The 18,441-nt window shown below is 55.6% G+C and overlaps 1 protein-coding gene across 3 annotated transcripts; it reads right to left on the bottom strand.

Moving 5' to 3' along the window:
* Window positions 1-6: 6 nt before the first annotated feature.
* Window positions 7-16,084, bottom strand: ELAVL3 (ELAV like RNA binding protein 3). 3 transcript variants are annotated; one of them, XM_043466550.1, is made up of 7 exons: window positions 15,642-16,084; window positions 8,305-8,524; window positions 7,834-7,937; window positions 4,199-4,352; window positions 3,801-4,026; window positions 2,930-2,968; window positions 7-923 (listed from the first exon to the last, which is right to left on the bottom strand). In XM_043466550.1, the coding sequence occupies exons 1-7, from the start codon at window positions 15,648-15,650 to the stop codon at window positions 572-574; spliced, it is 1,104 nt and encodes a 367-aa protein (XP_043322485.1). In that variant the 5' UTR covers window positions 15,651-16,084; the 3' UTR covers window positions 7-571. The 3 variants fall into 3 exon arrangements, with proteins under 3 accessions (XP_043322485.1, XP_043322487.1, XP_043322486.1); XM_043466552.1 differs by having other exon boundaries at window positions 7-902; XM_043466551.1 differs by having other exon boundaries at window positions 8,305-8,521.
* Window positions 16,085-18,441: the final 2,357 nt, after the last annotated feature.

The raw sequence follows: 18,441 nt of genomic DNA, 5'->3' as shown, positions 1-18,441 counted from the left end.
CCCCCCTTTTTTTTTTCATTTTGTCTCTGTTTCCAGCCCCTCCCCCTGCTCCTCACATTCCACACCAAGGGGCTCTGGGCCAGGGCTGACCACACCCCTCTCATGTTTCACTTTTTTGGGGATTTTTAAACCTGTTCCCCACCTCTCAGGCTCACCTAGGTAACTGGGGAGGCCTGGGCAAGGGGGCCTGGGAGGGCACCCCCAATGCCCCCCACCCCAAGCCATCCGTGGAGGGTGGTTGAGTGGTGGGCTAGGGGCACATCTCTGCTTTCATTTTAGCCGAAAAAGGAAACAAAAACCTTCACCATGAACGAAACCAAGACGAGAGAGTGAACAGCCCAGCCTAGGGGGGAGGGGCGTTAGGGTGGGGGAGGGGGCCCCCAGGCACCCCCCATTCCCTGCAGACCCCCCCACCAAGTGCTCACCCTGTGGCTTCTGCAGGGACGCAGGGCCCTCGTGCCGTCCGTGGTCTGCCTGCGCTGTCTCTCTCGGGCCCCCTGTCTCTCTCTCTCTCTCTCTCTCTCTCTCTCTGTCTCTGCTGCCCGGGGAGGGTGGGGAGGGCGGCGGCGCCTCAGGCCTTGTGCTGTTTGCTGGTCTTGAAGGACACCTGCAGCACGCGCTCGCCCAGGCGGTAGCCATTGAGGCTGGCGATGGCCATGGCCGCCTCGTCGTAGTTGGTCATGGTGACGAAGCCGAAGCCCTTGCACTTGTTGGTGGTGAAGTCACGGATGACCTTGACGTTGGTGACCGCCCCGAAGGGCCCGAACAGCTGCCACAGAACGCTCTCGTCCGCTTCCGGAGACAGGTTGTACACGAAGATGCACCAGCCGGCGCCCGCTGCACCCCCCGACAGGCCCACGCCCGCAAGGCCGCTCATGCCATCGATGGCGATGGGTGAGAACCTGGCGATGAGCGACAGGGGACTACTTTGGGGGTCACGCGGGCTCTGCCCTGACCCCCGGCATGCCCCCTGACCCCTCTTGACCTCTGACTGTGCAGTGACCTCGGGACTGTGTGACCCCTGCATTGGCCCTGTGACCTCCATCTGAGACCCCATCCACCTCAAACCTCATGCTCTGAGCCACCAGCCCCCCATCTCTACCCTGACCTGAAGCCCTGTCCTGACCTCTGACCCTCTCTGAACATTAGGTCCTCACCCATGATCCTTCCCTGAGCCCCAACCCACCTCCTGAGCCCATGACCTTGGACCCCACCTGGTCCTCAGCCCCTTCCCCTTCGCCTGGCTACCACCCTCCCCTTGGCATTTCTTCCCACCCAATTCCTGTCCTCACCACCCACTCAGACACCACCCGGACCTCACCCTTGGCAACGCCGCCTCTTTCGCCACACTGGCTATCCTGCCAGGAGGAGGCCCACCCGGAAGGGCAGTGCTGGAACCAGGGTGCGAGTGTGGCCTTTACGTGTCCCCTGCTGGTTATTCAGGTCTCCACTCAGATGTCACCTCCTGGGGTGGCTTCCTCTGACTCTCACAGTGGTCACCGCCTCCCTCTGGCCCTCTCAGCCTTTTCCTACTTATGTACATATGTATGCACATAGGTGGGCTTCCCAGGTGGTGCTAGTGGTAAAGAACCCACCTGCCAATGCAGGGGACATAAGAGACCTGGGTTCCATCCCTGGGTCGGGAAGATCCCCTGGAGAAGGGCATGGCAACCCACTCCAGTATTCTTATCTGGAGAATCCCATGGACAGAGGAGCCTGGCGGGCTACAGGCCATGGGGTCACTAAGAGTCAGACACAACTGAAGTGACTTAGTAGGTACACATGTACATATGTATGTTTTTTGGGTTTTTTTTGGCTGCACCTCGAGGCATGCAGGATTTCAGTTCTCCGATCAGGGATTGAACATGCTCCCTCTGCAGTGGAAGCTCAGAGTCTTAACCATTGGACCACCAGGGAAGTCCTCAGGCCTTTTCCTATTTAAATCGGATATTTATTCTCAGCTCCATCTTCCCTGCAAGTTTCTGTTCCCTCCGCGTCCAGGCCCAGAACAGTTCCTAGCACCAGTCAGCCCTCGGGAGGGGTGTGTGGAGTGAAAGAACAGAGGAAGGGGCAGAACTGGCTTCACCACGTTCCGCGCTGGCTCCCTGCCTTCCTGAGGCTCCTCTACACCTCAGGACCCAGGACACCAAGGGCCTTAGCTGTTTATATGATTGCTGGGCTCACTCTCTCCTCCTGGACTTTGCATAGCCATCTCTGCTGCCAGGAACCCTGATTCTCTTCTGGCCCTGAGTGATGTCTCCATTGGATGCCCATCAACCTGTCTCCCACCCTCTTCACCTCCCAGATCACTGTTCATCTGTCTCCTTCCCCAGAGGACTGAAATAAGTAATAATATTAACAATAATAATAAGAACTGCGGCCTTTCACCAAGCGAGCCCACACTGTGTGCCAAGCATCAAGCTCAGTGTCATTTCATTTCCACCAGGGCCACCATGGCCAAGTCTGACTGGGACTTGCTGGGTCCCCAGCCCCAAGCCACGCTCCTGACACTCAGCATGAGCTCAGTCTTGATGCTATAGACGCAGGGACCTTCAGAGGATCAGGGATGTGTACAGTATAGCAGGGGCCTCAAAGTTCCTTGCCAGCTAAGAGGCGGAAAGGCGGCGGCATCCTGTGACCGTCAGCAAAGATGACCAACAGTGGCCAGTGGGGGCACAGCTGTGACCCAGGCAACCCTGCCTGCCTTTCAATGGAATGCAGAAGGCCACAGATAGGCCCTCCGGTCCAAATTTCACAGTAGCCCTTTCTAGGCACTTAGTAGACTCAATATCCCCCAGATCTCTTGATGGCCACACTATGCCCATACATGGGCAGTCCTGGGGGTGAGGTGGGGGAGGGTTCCATCAGGGCAAAGGTCCCAGGAGGGAATACTGAGGGGCTGGGGGCAGCGGGGCAGGGGCACTCTTACCTCTTGACTCCGTAGGCCATGTTGAGCAAATTGTCCAGCCTGTGGAGGCAGAAGGGGTGGTCACTGGTGGCTTCTGGGCACACCCCCTGGCTGTGACACTGGGCAGCCAGCCTGCCCTCCCCGCCCCCACCCAGCAGTCCAGCAGTGCCGCCGGCCCTGCCCCCGCCCGTTTGCTCCCCGCCCGGCTGGACACCGCCTGGCACGGAACCGTGGTCACTCACTCGGGCACCGCCTCTTGCCTGTCCTGCCGCTACCCACTCTTCACTGGCATCCTCGCCCTCCCACACCGGAAACCCAGTCTTGCTCTTCCATGCTCCCCCCCCACCTGCCTCCAACTCCAGCTCTTGGGTCCCTAGAGGGGAAGTTTCAAGTCTCTTCTCCAAAGTGCCTGGGTCAGGCAAGTGACATGGCCTCTCTGAGCCTCAGGGTCCCTGGGGACCCTCTGTCCCTCAAGGGACAAGATGGACTCTTATCTCATGGCATCACTGAACAGGAAAAGTAAGGGTGCCTGCCCCCCAGGGAGCACTCTGTGGCCTGCCCCTGTGGAACCAGCAGCTGGAGCCACGTGCCCAAGGGAGGGGGCAGCCGGGGTGGGCCTGATCGGGTGGTTCTAGACCTCTTGACGCCAATAATAATACTCATAGTGGCCTGTGCACATTGAGTGCCTGCCGTGTACAAGGGCCTGGCCTCAAGACACGACAGGCCCCCACATTTCCTCTTTTCTGCCCTCAGCAGCCCCAGAGTGTGGGCGCCGTCCTGGTGTCTCTCCACTGTGCAGGAATGGGGTTCAAGGAGGGCAGCTACAAGCCTAGGGCACCCTGGTTCTGGGGGTCTGGGGTATCTAGGGGGCAGGGAGCGGCAGGGGGCTCACCGGAAGCGCTGTGTCTGATGGTGCAGGGGGCCTGCGTAGCGCCGGGCTGACGACTGGTAGAGGTGGGTGAGCAGGGCCTGGCCCGTCTTCTGACTCGGGTTGTTGGCAAACTTGACCGTGATGGGCTCGGCCGCACCCAGCGGCTTCTGCCCGTTCAGTCCTTTGATGGCCTCCTCGGCTTCGATCCTCTTGTCAAAGCGGATGAATCCCACTCCCCGAGAGACACCTGCAGTGGGGCGGGAGGGCTTCATGGGGACCCCGCCCCCTCCTGTGTGACCCCGCCCCCTCCCGTGTGACCCCGCCCCCTCCTCGCTGCCATTTGTTTCTCCACTCTGGTCCCACCTGGGTGTCTCTGACCTGCATGCCCCCGCCAGATGAGCCCTCCCCGGCAGCCTGACCTGTGACCTGGTCCACCAGGATGCGAGAAGTGATGATGCGGCCGTACTGGGAGAAGAGCTGCTCCATCTCTTTCTGGCTCATGGTCTTGGGGAGCCCGCTGACGTACAGGTTCGCATCTCGGATAGAGGCAGAGCTGGGTCTGGCATAGGATACCTGGGGGAGGGGGTCAGGCAGATAGGGCTGACGGCAAGACCCATTTCACAGATGGGGAAAGTGAGGCAACACCCAAACTGCCGCTGAGCGACAGACATCCCTCATCCGTTTACTCAACAAATACCCCGTGAGTAGTCAGTCACCATGGGCAGTGGGCGGGAGTCAACCGGGGCGTGGTGACAGGGGACGTGGCTGTGACCAAGATAACAGGCGTGGCTTGGCCTGCGTAGAGCGATGACAAATACCTGCGCCTCTGGGGTCACGCGCCTCCCTGGGGACCTTGGAGACCTTCGCGTCTCTAGCTCATGGTCTCAGGCTGGACATTCCATCAACATCGACACATTTGACTTCTTTGGAAAGTGAACCTGGGGTGCCGGCTGGTCTCTTCCGTACTACACTGGGCACCCTCAGGGTCACTTGGATCTTTAGCCTGCAGCTCAACCCTGACAGCTCCAAAATGTCTGAGCCAGCACTGGGACTGGCCCCCGAATGGCACACCTGTGTGATACCTGCCTCCAGGTGTCCTGTGAGGAGGCTTCATGGTGGGGGAGTCACACTCAGCAACCCCAACTTGCCTTCACTCAGTAATGACAGTTCTGTCATTCCAGGTGCTCAGGTTCCCAGCCTCGGGTTGTCCTTGACATGTCTATCACACCCACATCTAAACACCATCATCCTATCGGCTCCACCTTCCTCCTTATCCAGAATCCACATACTTCTCCCCCTTTTCCTCCCGTTGCTCATCCAGACCAGTGTAGCAGGCTCCGCCCTGGTTCCCTGCTCCACTCCACCACCCGCCACAGGCTGTTCCTCCCGCAACAGCCAGGGGGCACCTGTGAACATCTGAACCAGGTCACATCCCTCTGCTTAGAATCCTGTGTCTTCCACCGTCAGAGTTCAAGTGCTTCGCATTGGCCCACAGGGCCTTGCATGACCTGACCCATCACCACCACCCTCCTCATTTCAGCCCACTGTCCCCCTCAACATCTCTATTCCAGGCACACAGGCCTCCAGCTACGTTCCCCAAACACTAGATTTGCTCCACCCTCAGGGCCTTTCCGCTTGCTGTTCCCTGTGCTTCCAACTCTCTTCCTCGCCTTTCTTCTCCTCCATGCCTCATTTGAAATATTCTCCTGGTCCTTTCCCATCCGCGTTTGGTCCTCCACCCTTAGCCCCGTTCCTCTTTCAAAGCCCTTCTCTCAGTTATGAAATAGACACATTTCCCTATGACCCTTCGATTCATTAATTGTGGTCCAGCCCAACAATGAAACTCTCTGCAACTGTTTGAAAAATGGTGGACATGTATATTTATTTCCCTGAAACAGTGGTGAGTATTGTAAAGTGGGGGAAAGAAAAGTCCATTTATAGAGCAGTGACTATTGTGTGACCCCATCTCATTGTGTGTTTATCAATGTCCTGGAAACATGGTCTAGAGGGCCCACCCCTAAACGCTAACAGGGTGAGCTAGAGCTATTGGGGGCAGGGGGTGGTAGGATAAGCTCCTTCCTCCCTTACTTCTGCTGATGTCTATCTTTCTGTTTCTTCTGAATTAACCTCTGGGTAGAGGAGGTCATTGTCAAGGGTCCAGCTTTTGTTTAGGGAGGTGAGTTGCGAGGGCATATTACTTCACTAGAAGTCACTAATTAAAAAATGAATAAATTGGGCCAAGGGTGTATTGCTTCTAGGGTGGGGGCAGGGGGATTCTAATTGATGTGATTGTGCACATCTGGGGTCCTCCAGAAAACTAAAGGACAAACACCACAGCTGCTATTATTTCTGTAATAACAATGAAAACTCATGGCAATGTATTTGATGGCTTCCACTCTTCCCCACCCTAGGGGCTGTGCCTTTTTTTAGGGATGTCGACTTGTTGATGGATTGGAGCTGGGGGACAGGGGAAGGGACGCTGAGCTCCTGGGTGGGTTTGGGGGTCAGGGGTCATCCAAGGCAGAGTCGGCATTCAGGGTCCTTTCCCATCCTTCCATGACGTGGGCTGACCCAGGTCCTTCACCTGGGTATGGGCTCCTCCTACACCCCTTGACCAGGATAGGGCTTGGCACATGATGGCTGGCTGGAAATATTTGGGGTACAACCTGCTGGAACACCTAGTTAGGACCAGCCAAACACCACAGCCACCCAGGCGCGTGCACACACACACACACACACACACACATGGCCTCACTGGGATACCCACTGCACAGCTCCGGGGACTACACCACTTGGAGGGGGACACAAGGCCATTGTCACATTCATGGAACTCCAGGGTAATTACAGGGAGCATCACAGAACCAACCACACACCTGTCACACCACTGCATAAGCCCTCAGTGTCACACACATTCCACCCCGAATGGGGCACAGGTAGACACACCCACACAATTTCTCCATAACACACAAACACCCTGTCACAGCAAGACACACCCACACAGCCCCACCAGGTCACAGCCAGAGTTGCAATGTGTCACAAAGCACCTACCAAAAAAACACCCTGTCCTCAGAGACACATAGTAACACAACCCAAGTCTATAACAGCCAGACCCACATGATAACAGCCACTTACATAGCCATGGGGTCCACAAACACCATGTCTTACAGCCTAGGGTGCCACACACCATACACACATGCCACATCACCTGCATACAGTAGACTTCTGGGTTATACAGTTCATCACTAGGGTCCATCCTCACAACCTGGGGGCTTCTGGGTCTACTTGGCCACAGAGGGACCCATCAGACGCTTGTCAGCCTCCACATCAGGGAGAGGAAGAGATTCCAGCACCTCTGTTTTTATGGCAAACTGGGGTCCAGATGGGCATCCTCCCCAGCCTACCCTCCCTCAGGATTCAGAAGCAGATTTGTGGGGCGGAGCCCAGACACCCCCAGGCAAACCCGGAGAGGGGGTTTCCATGGTGATTCCCACCCCCCCTTCCCAGGGAACCTGGGCTCGCAGGGTCCCAGCTGCAGCTGCTGAGAGGGGAGGTCATGGCGGGGGAGGGGCATTGCACAAAGGTGGGGGAAGGGCCCACTCCTAATCCCACCCTCCCAGACCCTAGTTAGGCTCCAGATGGCAGATGGGCCCCCCCTCTCCCCCATTTCCATGACAAAGGCAGGGAGGGGGCTGCACACCAGACCCTGGTCACTCTCTCCTACAGCTGAGGGATTGGGACCTCCAGGGCCTGGCTGACTCCTTGAGTTGCCAGAGAATGTGGGGTTGATCATCTCCCCATCAACAGGTGAAGAAACGGAGATTCAGAGAGGCAGTCATTGGCTCTGGGGCCCTAGCCGGAAAGCCTTCGGGGAATGATTTGAACCCCTTAAGGGATGAGCCATGGGGGAAGATGGGTGGCCGTAGGGGGAATGGACATGTGGGGAGGGTACGGCCGAGAGGGTTGGGTGGCAGTGGAAGGGTCAGTTCAGATGGGTGGTAATAAAGAGGAAATGGGCACAGCCAAGATGGGGAGTCACAGGAACGAGGGCGCTGACCTTGATGGTCTTCGTCTGCAGTTTGAGGCCGTTGAGGGTGTTGATGGCTTTGTCTGCATCGTTGGGGTCAGAGTAGTTCACAAACCCGTAGCCGAGGCTCTGCCCTGCAGGCAGGACCAGGACAATGACCTGCCAGGGTCCTCCCAGACCCAGGCCTGAGAGGCTGACCACCCCCATCACGGTTATGAGAACCAGGATTCCACCCTTATTTATTCCCCCAGTGTACCACCCTATCCCCAGGACACCTCAGACCCTTCCAGTATCCCACCTAGGGTTGCATCTGTCTCCCCATCATACCTCACACTCCACCAAGGTCCCACCTGCTGCTACTTGGGTTCACACCTGGCTCCCCATCATACCTCAGACTCCACGAGGGTCCCACCTGCTCTCATCACCTCCCACCCGGGGTCACCTCTGGCTCCACACCACACATGTACTTCTGTGGCTACCCCTACCCGCCAGAAGCCACACCTGTGATCTTGTCCCGAACCAACTTGCAGGACTCGATGTCACCAATGCTGCCGAAGAGACTCTTGAACTCATCCTGGGTCATATTCTGGGGCAAGTAGTTGACAATGAGGTTGGTCTTGCTGTCATCAGTGGCTCCGTTTGTACCAAGGAGTGGCCCGTTGGGCAGGGCCGGGCCGGCCGGGCCCCCTGCCACCTGAGACTCCATGGCGCCGAGTATCTGCTGGAGACAACAGGCCACACCCACTCATGGCCCTGTCCCCACACCAGGGTTTGTGGTGACAGATGTGTCATGTCTGACATAGGCTTGAACATTCAGAGGGGATAAGGTTTTATTCTCACAGCCCCTCCCATTCCTTGAGCACTGGGCAAAGCATTTTATGTGTGATTTTACCTGGAAAAAGTCCATATATAAATGCCATATATGCCCTTTTGCATGTATGCTTGCCTGTTTGTCTAAAACCAATCTACATTTTTAGAATAATGAAATGAATACTTTGGTATTCAGAATTAAAATTGCAACCTTTTAAATTAGCTTTGAAACCCTCACAATACCATTCCTGATCTTGTACTTTGCTCTTCCCACCAAAGGCAAGTCCTATCCAAATATGTTAATATTTCTTTTGCTTCATGCATAATTTTCCCACTGGGCATTTATACGCCCCCCACCTGTTTTTCCACTGAGCCATTTTGGATTTTTTTGTATAATAACATCTGCAAATAATGATACTTTTCTTTATTGCCAATCTATACCTATTATTTATTTTTCTTGTCTTATTGCAGGGGCTACCTTGTGATAGTGGCTTTTTTATTCTTGAAACATTAAAGGAAATGCTGTAAATATTTCACAGCTAAATATTATCTTTTCTATAGGTTTTTTGGTAGATGACCTTCATCAAGTTAAGAATGTTTAATTTTATTTCTAGTATCCTAACAAGATATTTTTTAAAGGAATGGATATTGAATTTTATTGACTATCTTTTTCTACATCTATTGAAATGATTTTTTTGCTTTACTATATTACAATCATGAATTGCATTAATTGATTCTCTAATATTAAGTCAACTTTCCTAAGCTAAACTAAACTTGGTCATATTGCAGTTTTGTTTATATACATTGTTTGATTTGATTTGCCACATTTTTTGATGGTTCTTTGGGATTTTTAACCTCTTCAAGAATGGGCTTCACTGGTGGCTCAGACGGTAAAGAATCTGCCTGCAATGCAGGAAACCCTGGTTCAACTTCTGGGTTGGGAAGATCCCCTGGAGAAGGGAATCTTTTACCTGGAAAAAGTCCATATATAAGGAAGACTCTACCAATCTATTTGGGTTTCTAGGTGAGGGCAACCTATTCACCAACTGTGCCATAGGAGAAGACCTAAGGAAATGCTGGCTACTTTCCCTTCTCATGCCCATGACAGATTGGTATTCTAACCAATCCCAGCACTGTGGGGAGAATACTACCCACTCCAGTATTGTTCCTGGAGAATCCCATGGACAGAGGAACCTGGCGGGCTACAGTCCACGGGGTCACAAGGAGTGGGACACCATGGTTTTTGATCCATGCAACAGCTCAGTAGAAGTTAATTACGCTATGACAAGAAATATGGGGCTCAGAGATGTTAAGGAACTTATTGAAGTCACACAGCATGTCAGTGGTGGCATTTGGAATGCAAATGCAGACCTGTCTGCGCCTGAAGACCACCCTCTACCATTCTCTATGATGTCAGGTACCAGCTCCAACTCCTTGTTTTGTGTCCTTGGATATACTCCTTATTCTCTTGGGGGCCTCTGACTCACTTTGCTGAAAATTCAAAAAATTAGCCATGGCTATCTTAAGAGTCATGTAGAGAAGAATTTTAAAGCCACATCTGGGCTCAGAAGGAAACAGTGCTGGGATTGGTTGGTATTGTCTGTCATGGGCATGAGAAAGGAAAATATCCAGCATTTCCTTAGGTTTTCTTCTATGGCACAGCTGGTGAATAGGTTGCCCTCACCTAGAAACCCGAATAGATTGGTAGAGTCTTCCTAGAGGGATGAATTAAGAAGGATTTAAAGCCACATTCAGTTTTAGGAGGAAAGACCATTTGTGATTGATTAGCAATGTCTATTGTGGTGATGGAATTAGAAAGAGCCAGCAGGTTCACATCATCTCAGTCATCCCTGCCCCAAAATATAACCATAGTTGTTCCCAAATTTCAGGCATACTGTGTACTAGGCACAGAGCAAGGCCCTCTACAAGCAATTTTTTTTTTTTCTTATTCACAACTCTGGAAAGAAGAGGGTTTTATTTCCTCAGCTTAAGAAATGTTTAGGTGCTAAATCTAATCTGACTCTTTTGAATCCCATGGACTGTAGCCAACCAGGCTCCTCCATCTGTGGGATTTCCCAGGAAAGAAAACTGGAGTGGGTTGCCATTTCCTTTTCCAGGGGATCTTCCTGGCTCAGGGATTGAACCTGTGTCTCCTGCATTGGCAGGCAGGTTTTTTACCACTGAGCCACCTGGGAAGCCTTTTTAAGAGATGCTACAGAAAAAAAAAAAAAAAAAAAAAGAGAGAGAGAGAGAGAGATACTGTGGACTAAATGGGCTTTCCAGAGGGCACTAGTGGTAAAGAACCTGCCTGCCAATTCAGGAGAATAAGAGATGGCGGTTTGACCCCTGGGTTGGGAAGATCCTCTGGAGGAGGGCATGGCAACCCACTCCAATATTCTTGCATGGAAAATCCCATGGACAGAGAAGCCTGACGGGTTATGGTCCATAGAGTTGCAAAGAGTTGGACACGAATGAAGCAACTTGGTATGCATGCATATGGACTAAATGCTTTTGTCCCTCCAAATTCATATGTTGAAACCCTTATCCCCAGTGAGATCGTATTTGGAGGCGGGGCATTTGGGAGGTAATTAGGTCATGAGGATGGAACCTTATAAAAAGGGACAGATGATCTCTCTCCACCATATGAAGACAGTGATAATATAACCATCTGCAAACCAGGAAGCTGGCCCTCACCACAAAACCAAATCAGCTCACACCTCGATCTTGGACTTCTCAGCCTCCAGAACTATGAGAAATAAATGTCTGTTGTTTAAGCCACCCAGTTAATGGTATTTTAGTCAGCCTGAGCTGACTAAGACAACAGATGAGGAGAGTGAGGTTCAAAGATGTTAAAAAAATTACCAAGATCATGCAGTCCCTAAATGGTGAACCAGGGATTTGCACATGAGCTTTAATGATTACAAGTCTGTAGTTCCGACTTCTACTGCCAATGAAGCCTAGTGCTGGCTCACATTTTCCAGCTGTGTCCTTAGGTATGCTGCTTCACACTTCTGGACCTCTGTTCCATTCTGTTGAAAACTCCAACAAACTACCAGTATAGTGACTGGAGAACAATCTAAAGCTGATCGTGGGTGCAGCTGAAAGCATTCTGGGATCAGTTGGCTATGTCTGCCATATACACGGTCATGGGAAGTGGAAGCAGGCTTGTCCTGTCCACCAGTCCTGCTGTTAATAATCATCCCACTCCACTGAAACCTCCCGTGTCAGGTACCCGGGAAAGAACTCAGAGACACTGCATGATATAAATGGAGAACTTGATTTCAAACCTGGATATGCTGGACTTCAGAGCTGTTTTTAATGACTGGCCAGTACATTGGGGGCAGCTCTGCCACCATATGGCTGTATGTCCTCAGGGACAATCTTAGCTCTTCTTTGGGCCTCTGCTTCCTTGTCATTTATTCTTATTTAAAGGATGGCTCAGAGGGTCAACTGCCCTGCAGCTCCAATTGGCTGGGAGTGGCTGTCTGGGAGATCTGCCTGGAGAATTATTCTTTGATTTTATTTTTTTCCATTCTTGGCTGCATCATGAAGCTATGGGATGTTAGTTCCCCAATGGGGGATTAAACCCGGGTCCTCAGCAGAGAGAGCATGGAATCCTAACCTCCGGACCACTGGGGAATTCCCTGGAGGATTATTCTGAAGCCACATCCAGGCTCACCAGGAACACAGACTGGGTTGATTAGCAATGTCTGCCGCAGGCTCCTGAAAGAAAGCAATAACGTACACTCCACATATCAGCATCCTGGTCTTAAAACAACACTTGACTAATAACATAGCCATGAGTTGAGGGCCTGCTAGGTGCCAGACAACATTCTCTGTGTGGAAATTCCCAGGCAGTTCTCCCAACATTGAATGTTATGGAGCTCTTTTCATCATTTAACAGATGACAGGTGAGAAAGCTGAGTCTCATTGAAAGAGAAGGGATTGAAACAAGGTCGGGTAGCACGCAAAAAGTAGACCAAGAATTCAAATCCAGGGTTTAGACTCCAGAGTCCACTCTCTTAGTGAAATGGCCAATAATAAAGATAATAATAACAAAGCAAAGCCGAGCACCCACTCAACACCAAGCCCTGGGCATCACTACGTTTAAACCTACTCTGTTGGCCGAGTCTACTCATTCAACTCAACAAGTTATTTACTACCTGCCACCAAGCTGCTGCTTCCACCCTCCTCACTGTGTGTCCTTTGACACTCATGCTGCCTCTCTGGGCCTTTGTCCGACCACTGAAAATATGCTACAGAGGTCCCCCATGTATGGAGAGCTGGAGTCTGAATTTATGTCTGGGTTCAGCAAGCTAGAATTCTGTGATCAGTTGATGATGTCTATGGAAGCCCCCAAAAGCAGGACATAGTACGCAAGACACATCAGACTCCAGCTTTGGAAGCCCTACTATGTGCACTGAACATGTATAATTTTCATTGCTTTTCCACAATCATGCTGAAAGCTGGAGAGCACCTCCATTTCTCAAATGGAGAAATTTATGGTGAAAGGAAACTGTGACTTGCCCAGGATGACAAGCAAGTGGCAGGGATGGTTTTCAGGTTTGATTTCTTGATCTGATGACCCTGGAGCCTACAAGGTTACTGGTTCTCCACCTCCCTGAATGCTGTCCTCAACTTGCATGGGGTTAAGAGGAGATTGGGGGGGTTCCCACTAGGGATCTTGAAGCCCAGCCTGCTAGTCTCAACCTCCCCCCACCCCATCTCCCTCGCATCTGTGCCAGAGCTTAAAGGGATCAGTGTCGCATTTCCTCTGAGGCTGAGCCGGCTGAGCTGCTAATGGGGATCGGATTGGTGGAGGCCACACCCTCTCGGGCTTCAGCCCACAGCAAATGCATGGCCCAGGATGACACAGGGATCACGGAGACCTGTGAGGTCTCCTGAGGGCTAAGGACTGTCCCAGGACAGGGATGGAGAGGTGAAGTCAGAGGGAGGAAGGCAGATTAAAGACGAAGCAAGTGGGAAACTACCCCCCACTCCCACCCACACTCTCTCTGGCTCTTCCTCTGGGTCTTTCCCTCCTTCTGCTACTTTTCCTGTTTCTCTTCTCCTCTGTCCGAGTCTCTCCCCTCCATCCTTCTTTCCCCTCTGAACCCTTCTCTGTCTCCCCTTCCCTCTCTCTCTTCCTCCAACTCTTTTGTACCATCATACAAACATCTGACATATGGATTTTTGCAGTGAACACACCTGAGATCATTTTGCTGTGTCAGACCCCCTTGGCCTCCAGCTGCGCCCCTGGTCCTAGTCACAGTGACAGATGCTTAGGCACCCACGACAATAGGGCATTGAATGGCTATGCATGGTAAGGCTGGACCACCACGTGGTGCTAAGTGAGCCTCCTACTTCTGGGTCCTTCTCCCTTCCTGCAGGGCCATCACTGTCTCAACTCATCCTCTGACTTCCTCCCAGCCTGTCTCAGTGGTAGGTCTCTGCCTGAGTACTCTCCATCAGAGTGACCAGGACTCCGAGGGCTCCAAGGCCCTTGTGTGACCTCTGACCACACGTTCTCCCCTTTGTGCATCAGCTTCCCTTTTTCAAATGGGGCAGAGATCAGAGCAATGTATGCTGGGCTGTTCTGGGGGTGCTGAGGGTCCTCAGGAGGCCTCACTCGCGTTCCTAGACCTGGGTGAGGAGCGTGAGACAGCGAGGGAAAGGAGCTGGCCTGAGATCACACAGCAGAAAAGGGTGGCCTCTCTCAGGCCTCCTTTCTCAGAGCCAGGTGGGTGGGTCTCAAGGTCTGGACGGGGAGAGGCCCAGGTATGGAGGGAGTGCTAAACATCCTCCTACCCATTATGCTCGCTACTACTCGAAAAAGAGGTCCGGAAAGAGATACAGGGTACAGAGACACACACGCAGAGACCTGAGAGACAGAAAGAGCGAAAGAAGGAGGCCCGGGCGCTGGGACCAGACAAAGGACGCTCGGCGGCGCGGGGAGCAGAGTCGCGCGGCGGGGGCGGGGGTGGAGCCGGGGTGGGGCTAAAATTGGCCAGCCCCGCCCCCGGGATACGCCCGGGCTGCCGAGTGGAGTGGAAATCCGAGGGCTCGGGCGAGGCCGGGCCCCTGGGGCCCCGGGGGCGGGGTCTAGATGGGCGGGGCAGGGGCGTGGTAAGAAAGGGCGTGGCCGGGCGTGGCTGGGCGCTCGGGAGCTGACCAGCTCGGCGGCTGCTGAAAGCACCGGCGCTGGGCGACGGGCGCCGGCGGGCGGGCCGGCGGGCGCGTTCAAGGTCACCCCGCGGCCCTGAGCTCTGGCAGGGTGGGGCGCCTTGACCTGGTCTAGGGGGGGTCTGCCTGAGCCCCTTTCCCCATCCCCTGGAGGCGGGGGCTCAGGAGCGGCGGAGCATTAACCCCCCCCGCGGGCCCTTCTCTCCCCTCCCCCTCCCCGCAGCCTGAAGCGCCCGCGCGAGGCTACGGCCCGCGAAGAAGCGCCGAGAAACAAAGGGACGCGGCGGTGGTGGCGGCGGGCCCGCGGGGCCTCCGGGCGCGCCCCCTCCTCTCCCCTCCCCGCTTGCCGCAAGGTCGACGGGCTCGAGGACGAGATGCCCGGCTCCCGGGTGCGGTCGAGGCCCAGGGCTCGCGATCCGACGCCACCCCTTCCCTGGGGCTCTCGGGGACTCCTTGCCGCCTGGTCCTGGCCCAGCACCAGTGATTGGGGCCCTGCGTTTGCCTGGGAGGCCTGCTGAGTCCGGGCCTGGATGGAGGAGGCATCCTCCGCCGCCGCGGCCCCTCCCCCATCAGGCCTGCTGAAGGGGGCAATTCCGCCCCCAGGGCTCCGTAGGATGTCCTCCGAAACACAGGTCGATTCCCCAAGGCCTCTCAAGCCAAACTCTAAGCGCCCCCAGCACTCTGGGCGCGGCTCTGCCCACACTTAGGCCCCGAGGCTCGGTCCTACCCCCCCACCCGGGCCTAGCTAGGCCTGGTCCTACCCCCCCACCCCACCCCATCTCCTCGGAGCCTGTGCCTAAACCCTCTCCGATTAGGTTCCCTCTCAGCGACAGGGGAATACCTACAGTGACCATTCTTGTGTGCCCGGCGGGCGCGGTCCGTGTTGAGGGCGGCTCCGGGGGTCGTGCACTCTTTGGGGGGCGCTCGATGCTCACGCCGGGGTCCTGCCGGGGCGGCCTCTGGTGCGGCCGCTGCAGAGGTCTCGGTGAGGGCAGCGGATCCCTCGAGGGCCGGGGACGGGCCCGAGCCCGGGTACGCGAGCGCGGATAACCGGGCCCCGGGGTGGCCTGCGGGCAGCAGGGGATGGAAAGAGGGAGCGGGCGCGGGATTGAGAACGCCCCCTGCGCGGCCCCGCGGGGCCCGGGGAGGTTGCGCTTCCCGACAGAGATCTCGGCGCTCTGCCTTTCGCCGCCGCCCCTCGGCCTGGCTGGTCCGGTCCCCGGTGTTCAGTCCTCTCCCCTCGCCCGCCCTCCCTCCCTCCCTCCGGCCCTCGCTGCGCGCTCCGCGCTCTGGGCCGCGCCGCCGCCGCCCCCAGCCCTTTATAGCAGCAGCTGCTAGCGCCGGCGTCGCTTATTGGCTGCGGCAACCGAGCCCCGCCTCCTCGCGGCGCCCGACGGCGCGGCAGGTGGAAGCGAGCGCGCGCTGGCCAGGACTTCGCACACACAGAAAGCACACACAACTTGGGGGCTCCAATTGCCAGATTCGGGCCCTTTTGCCCTCGTGGATCTTACTTCCTGCGTTGGCGCCCCTTCTTGGGCGGGCTTTCGGCCTGGAAGACAGGAAGCGTTCCCCTCTGTCCAGTACCCCGGAGCTGGAGAAGCAGAGAGGGTGAGGAGGTAATGATGTCTCGATTGTACTGCCTTCAGAAGGTGCTGTCCACGTTGAAGACTGTAGAGGGACGAGGAGCCAGGACTTCACTGAACAGAGGCCTGGGTCTCCTGGGTCCCTCCCAGATTTGGGAGAACCACATGGAGGAAGGTGGGGGTAGCTGAAGACCTTTTCTGCCTGCAGAAAGAATTGGGGCCCTGTGGATTTTGAGCAGGGTAGGTTCTCTAGAGTTCAAAGTGGGTGGGGAATGGACATACCACAGTCAGGGGCCCTGCTCCAAAGGGAGTGAAGAAGTTTGGGGCTCAGGCTTCTAGGCAAACCCCGCTGGTGTCCTACAGACCCGGGAAACCATCAGGCCCTTCTCAGACCCCATAAACTTCGGGTTGACGGTTTTGCCGTGTAAATGTTCTGGCTTCCGGGGCTCGTGATTGATCCGCTTGTGGAGTCCCGCTCCCTCTCTGCTAGGGGGCGGACCTGGCCTTTCTCTCAGGCGATACGGGGTGGCGCAGTCTCCTTTGGAGCGCGAGTGCACGTTTTTGTCGGGGCGGCCGCCAGTCTCGAGGAGGTGTTCTCACTAGAGCACTTAGGGGCACCTTCGAGTGAGGCTTCAGCACCACAGACAGCGGTCCGACGGCCGGGTCCAGGGCGCTGCGGGCGGGGTAGCCCGGATCCCCTAACTTGAGAGTCGCAACCTAAATTCTATCCTCGTCCCTGCACGCCGTTTTAGGTTCCAGACTGTCCGAGAGCGCCATCAAACCCAAGGAAGAAAGCCTAATTTGACCAATCAGGGATGGCCCCTGAGAGGGCCAATTGAGGGAAGATGCCTTCGAGATTGAGCCAATGGAAGTGCGAGTAGCCGAGAGCCCGGCCACGCCGATGGAAAGGGAAGACCAATCGTAATGGCCCGCGCAGTCGGGGCGGTGGCGATGCGGGTCCCCGGCTGTCCCTATTTGGATTTGCCTGGGCTGCCGACCTCGCTGGCGACCCCGGGCACCCCGACCAATGGCTTGTTCCCCGCTGCATGTTCCTCCTGGCTCCTGTCGGATCGGAAACTGTGCTCGTGCCGGGAAGGCTACTTCTGGGCGCGCAGACCCGGCTGCAGTTCCCATGGAAACTGCTGGCTCCCGGTTGTGCAGGGATAGCGAAGGGGGCTGAGCTTCGCGGGGAGGCTCGCGGGGGCGGCCCCAGCAGCCGGACTCGCTCATCCTCGCCGACTCATCCATCCCCGGCTGGGGTAGCTCCCAGTCCGAAGAATAAAATGAGGCCTAGCTGCAGCCCCGCCCCCACGAACTGGTGAGGAACCGGCGGGGCCAATCTGCGCGTGGCGCCACAGGGCTCCCCCGGGCACGTGCCCCGGCTCGCGGCTGCGGTCCCCGGAGTCACGTGGCTGCGGCCACCAGGGCCCACGCGGCTTGCGCGCCACCTGGCGGTCTCGTGGCCTGGAATCGCTCCCCATCCCTCTCCCTGACGGCCCGCATTGAGGAGGCGGCCGCCTCAGCATCCTCCTCTGGGAAATGGGGCCAAGGCAGCCGCCCTGCCGCTGCCAAATCCCTCCCCACCCCCCGCGGTTTCCTGTTCCAGGAACACGCCGAGCCCAGTTCTACCTCGGGGCTTTGGCACTGGCTGTTCCTTCGGCTGGGCATTTGCCTCCTCCGGCTTCCTTCAGGGATGGAACCTTTATCATTCTGGTCTGTGCTCAAATGCCACCTCCCTAGAGAGCCCCCCAACGCCCCCCGACCACCAACCTGGGCAGCAGCCCCAGAAACTAATTATTATTCTACTTTCTGCGTGGCGCTTGTTACAGCTGTTGATGTTTAACTTAGGGGTTTACTGAACACCTCCCCAACTGGTCCCTGAGCTCTCCGAGTGAGGAATGAATGTTCTCTGACGGAATTAAGAGAGGGAGTCAGATCTCGAGTCCTGAGAGATGTTCAATAGACTCCAGAGCGCCAACATTCCATCCCTGACCTTGTCAGAGGAGGGAGTGGACAGGCCTGCCAGGCCCAGGTAGCCGAGGCAGAGCGGAGGTTGACAGGA

This window comes from Cervus canadensis, chromosome 4 (assembly GCF_019320065.1).
Source record: "Cervus canadensis isolate Bull #8, Minnesota chromosome 4, ASM1932006v1, whole genome shotgun sequence".
Lineage (NCBI taxonomy): Eukaryota > Metazoa > Chordata > Mammalia > Artiodactyla > Cervidae > Cervus > Cervus canadensis.
Note: the sequence above shows the minus strand (reverse complement) of the source record. Positions and strands in the feature narration are given on the sequence as shown.

Bases quoted from the DNA above. Each gene is read 5' to 3' on its own strand.
- ELAVL3 (XM_043466550.1), bottom strand. The intron at 4,353-7,833 runs GTCAGCGCCCTC...CCCCTCCCCCAG, and splicing joins TGCAGACGAAGACCATCAAG to GTATCCTATGCCAGACCCAG. The intron at 4,027-4,198 runs GTCAGGCTGCCG...GCCCCACTGCAG, and splicing joins CCTGGTGGACCAGGTCACAG to GTGTCTCTCGGGGAGTGGGA.